The 4,441-nt window shown below is 36.1% G+C and overlaps 1 protein-coding gene across 1 annotated transcript; it reads right to left on the bottom strand.

The window, feature by feature from the left end:
- Nucleotides 1-2,164: 2,164 nt before the first annotated feature.
- Nucleotides 2,165-3,914, bottom strand: LOC143578794 (protein RICE SALT SENSITIVE 3-like). Its single transcript, XM_077062270.1, has 6 exons — nt 3,766-3,914; nt 3,621-3,674; nt 3,095-3,221; nt 2,983-3,024; nt 2,821-2,877; nt 2,165-2,707 (listed from the first exon to the last, which is right to left on the bottom strand). The coding sequence occupies exons 1-6, from the start codon at nt 3,912-3,914 to the stop codon at nt 2,219-2,221; spliced, it is 918 nt and encodes a 305-aa protein (XP_076918385.1). The 3' UTR covers nt 2,165-2,218.
- Nucleotides 3,915-4,441: the final 527 nt, after the last annotated feature.

The raw sequence follows: 4,441 nt of genomic DNA, 5'->3' as shown, positions 1-4,441 counted from the left end.
AACAGATGACCACTAAGAGCCCCTTTTTTTATATCAGGAACCACGAGCGGTGATAACATACATACCATCTATATAAGTCTAACCAACTCTATAGTTGTTAGTTATGTAACAAATATAACAACGGTATATTGTCCTTTCAGGTATTGTACAAAGTGATACAAGGTAGCTTCACATGGAGTTAGCTCGATTTAGTGGGACACGGTGGTGTTGCCACTTAAAAGAGTTGGGAGTCTAGAGCAACTGAAGGTGTGGTCTTTTTTTACTTAACATACAATGATACAAGATTGATAACGAATGATAATGCATAGTTATTGTATTAATTATTGTATTATTATTGTATTAAACCAATTTGTATAAAGAATTCCGGGGTGTCAATGAGCACATGAAAACTAGATTGCAAAAAAATGATGTTGGGAAATGAGGTAAATTAGAATGCAAGGCGTATGTTTGGGTGCCCTTAAATCAATTTGACTAACATAATCAAAGATGCCATATTGAGAATTTTTCGAGAGCCATTGGTATGGGTCCACAAGTTCTTGTGGCATAATAAGGCTATCCGTGGTGTGGCACTATCCGTCGCGCTAGCCAGGCTAGCGCTGCCACGTAGGTTACATGAGCCACAGCGAGCGGGGGCGTTATTGGACGAGCGTGAGCCCACTCGCACCCGTGAATGGAAGTAAAACGAAGGGATAGGTGCACTAATGGCTAGCGGACCACAATAGGCTCAAGTGAGGGGCGTAAACGGTAAGGGTGAGGTGTCGGGTTCAGTCAACGCCATGTGACGCAATATGATGGGACGAATTCATTGAGGGGCTTTTAATCATAACACATAGTCTAAATGCAAAGTGCTTATTAGAAGTTTGCGTATATTAATCAATTCCGACTTCAGATATTGACCAAAATAGCTAACGTGGCCAACTTTTTTTGCATGCCTAATCAGTGTTATAACACATATATGATTAGCATTTGCAAGGTATGTTAAGGACCGCGTAAATTGTGGGCTTGTAATGAAGGTTGCTAAAGCTTGAGGTGAGTCGGATACAAGATTACTAAAGATTTAGATATATGTGTTGGTATTTGTTCTATGATAATAGAAACGTTAATAAATGTATCATAGATGTGCCAAAGTTTGCATTTTAATTTTCATTTGTTGGGGGTCATTCAAATGCCCATGTAGTTGTTTTACTATTGGCATGCACTTATTTATTTGTTTGTGGATAAGGTAGCTTTTAACATTTTTTTATAATTTTATTTCAATATATTGCATTTATTGTATTTCTTGATAACAAATACGTATCAATTTAGGTGTGTTCAACAAGTTATACGTTGATTTCAAACAAACATTTTTAGACTTAAGTTTATAATTATTTTAGTCAAACACATCAAAATATCATTACATATTTTATAATGTTTACACTTACTGTTTCCTACGACCTTAGTATCTCATCCAGACCTCTTATATGTTCATTCACGTTATTGAATTAATGTAGTCGTCACATTCCTGTATTAATATTCCCGTCTATCGGACGGGTAAATACTGGTAGTTATACAGTAGTCCACTTAAGCAGGGTCGGCTCAACAAATGTGGAGGCCTAAATCAAAACAAGATTTTGGGGCCTTTTTCATGACAATTATTAAGGAAAAAAAAAATTGCTTATTAAAAGTTATAAACTCATAACCAATAATCTTGTAACAACCAAGCCTACCACAACACCAATACATTACTATGAGTTTACTTTACCCATTATATATATATATATATCAATGTATAATGTTTTTTTTTTTGGACTTTGGGACCTTAATTAAGTATGGACCTAAAGCCTTAACTTGTTTTCGCTGTCTCACGAGCCACCCCTGCACTTGAGCCACACAAATGGCAACTTAAAATGGGTAGGAGTTGGTGACCACCACCCATGGGTGCTAAACAAGTCGTGGTGGGTTTATAGTTTTCACTTTAGTCGACCATTTCCACAAGAAACATGGGCCAAAACATTTTCTTTTGTGTGTAAAATATTAACTCTTGTGAAACTATATGAAGAAATGAAGTGTTTTAACTATTTGATCAGAATTATCACAGGAGATTAACTTCTTGTTATTAACTTGATCTTCACCCTTGATCCGTATGTAATCACACGCATCTATGGTTCGTGTTATAAAGCAAAGACATTGATATGATAGCAATAACAATAACATCCAAATAAATGCAAATTTGTCCTTATTAATTCAATTGAGATTTTACACCATTTTCTTGTGCCCCCCTCTTGGGCCCAGACCCTAATTCCATAACAAACTCTGGATTTGGGCTAAAGCAAATGGGCTTCTTTTCTAGTTCTTGATCCGGATCTTCGACCCTAGACTGATTACCATTACCAGACACATGACATCCATAGTTGTACGGCAAGAGAGGTGGAATGGGCCAAAATGGTGGGCCGTGAGATCCAAGTCGCACACTTTCTTGGTTTATGTAACCCGAACCGAATGACCAAATCGGACCCTTGTAAGGTTGACTTTCTGCGCCATGGATGTTGACTTTCGGCCCAGTTAGTTTTTGGGCTTCTTCGGGTCCAGTGTCACTTCTATCCTTTAATGGGTTGTACGAATGTTGTACGTTAGATAATGGTCTTTGAATAGAGAATAACCCTGGAATGGTACGCAAGTAGTTGAATTTCCTTTGGATGTTTAGTACCAAATTCATATCTTCAAGAATCTGTGAACATATCGTGTTGTACCACGTGCATTATAATTTGTACATTCGCATGATAGCAAAGTAAAAACCGATGACTTCTATATTGTGAATTAAAATTTGTACCGTAATACAACCTTATCAAAAGAACCTAGTTGGATAATGCCTTCTCTAGTAGATATGATTGCAATTGTCTGTTACATATGAAAATACATCTTAAATTATTTTATTATTTACGTTAAAAACGTTATGGTCACTTTAGACCGAACGACGCACATTAAGGGAACTACTTTGCTAACCTTAATCCCGGAGTTGAAATGAAATTCCCAAGCCTTTGGTTGCTGTTTAAACATAATTAACATAACAATTAAACTAAAACAAACTATAAAAGTTATAGGTTTATTTGCTTACAGGATCAATAGATGCATTCCATGAAGAAATAAAGCTAGGATCATGCTCATTTAATCCATCTTTAAACACCCATTTGTGACTATTATCTGAAGCTATTTCCCTATCAATCTTCACCAAAAAAACCTCACTAAATCTCCATAAAAATTAATTTTTTACTCTAAAATCACATGTGATCATAATTCATATATGTTTATTCTTAGTTCTTACCCTTCACCATAATTATAAACCTCATGAGACAATTTAAAAAAGATATCCGCTCCAAATCCACCGTTTGACAATCCATCATTCGCAACTCACTCACATTCATCAATATCACAATACCCATCTTCCCAAACAAGAATCCTACAAATCCCGAATCAAAATGGCATTGGACATATTGCTGAAAATGTTTTTTTTTCACTTACACTAGAAGCTAACAGTTATATGTAATTGCAATTAATAGAATTAGTATTTACTGGGTTTGTGTTCTCTCGTGTCGGCTGAAAAACACAAACCCATTAAATAATAATTGAAAAAGATTCAATACCAGTTTCGCTTGTTTCCTTTGGCTCGATCAAGAACGCCTCCTTCAGCATCCCACCTACATCCAAACAACAACACCTGATCCGTTATGACACAGAGAAAACATTAAATAAAACAAAATATGTTTGTAAGATTAAGGTTTGTGTTACTTGGGAGGAGGGTAAATCCTAGGCAAGATTCGCCAGAAAACCGAGTAAACCCATTTGCTAGAAGAGTTATCTTCTAATGATGAAGAACAAGTGCAAAGGGTTTTTAAGGTATGTTGTATGAGACAAGTTAACATAGGAAGTCCTTCCATTGTGTGTGCATAGAAACACACATGAAATGATGATTCAGAAAATGTTGGATGATTTACGTAGTGACAACGTTGTGGAGAGGAAATGAGAGGTTGTTGACATCAATGGGAGTGCTAGATTTTCAAAAACACGAGGGGTCCCTTTTGTCTTATTTTAGGGGAGACTAAGGTCCTCACAAGTTGGGAGAATACAACTGTAGAGCTAATGTGTTTTTTGGTGTTATGGACAAGATTAATTAAGCTGAAAAGAGCTTTTCGTTCGTGATGACCGTGCAATATTATTGCTATGTATTCATGCGTCCACATGATCGAAGGCCCAAGTGCCCAATCTTGTGTCCGTGTGTTTCTAGGCCTGTTTGTCATGTTCGGTTCGGTTCAATTTGGAAAAAAAAACCATGTTAATGATTCATGTCAACTTTTGGAGACATTTAGCAATTAGCATCTTTAAGGGAAGATGATTGTAGATGGTATTTTAGTGTTTATAAAGAAAAAAATGATTTGTGTCAACTTTTGGAGATATTTAGGAAGTA

This window comes from Bidens hawaiensis, unplaced genomic scaffold (genome assembly GCF_021521415.1).
Source record: "Bidens hawaiensis isolate Kalapana, Puna unplaced genomic scaffold, B.hawaiensis_p1.1 tig00029337_1, whole genome shotgun sequence".
NCBI lineage: Eukaryota > Viridiplantae > Streptophyta > Magnoliopsida > Asterales > Asteraceae > Bidens > Bidens hawaiensis.
This window is presented reverse-complemented; position numbering and strand designations above follow the sequence as displayed.

Excerpts from the sequence above, each read along its gene's own strand:
- LOC143578794 (XM_077062270.1), bottom strand. The coding sequence starts at position 3,914 with ATGGAAGGACTTCCTATGTTAACTTGTCTCATACAACATACCTTAAAA. Across the intron at positions 3,675-3,765 it reads AGGATTTACCCTCCTCCCAA|GTGGGATGCTGAAGGAGGCG; the intron begins GTAACACAAACC and ends GTTTGGATGTAG. Across the intron at positions 3,025-3,094 it reads GGAATGCATCTATTGATCCT|CAACCAAAGGCTTGGGAATT; the intron begins GTAAGCAAATAA and ends ATGTTTAAACAG.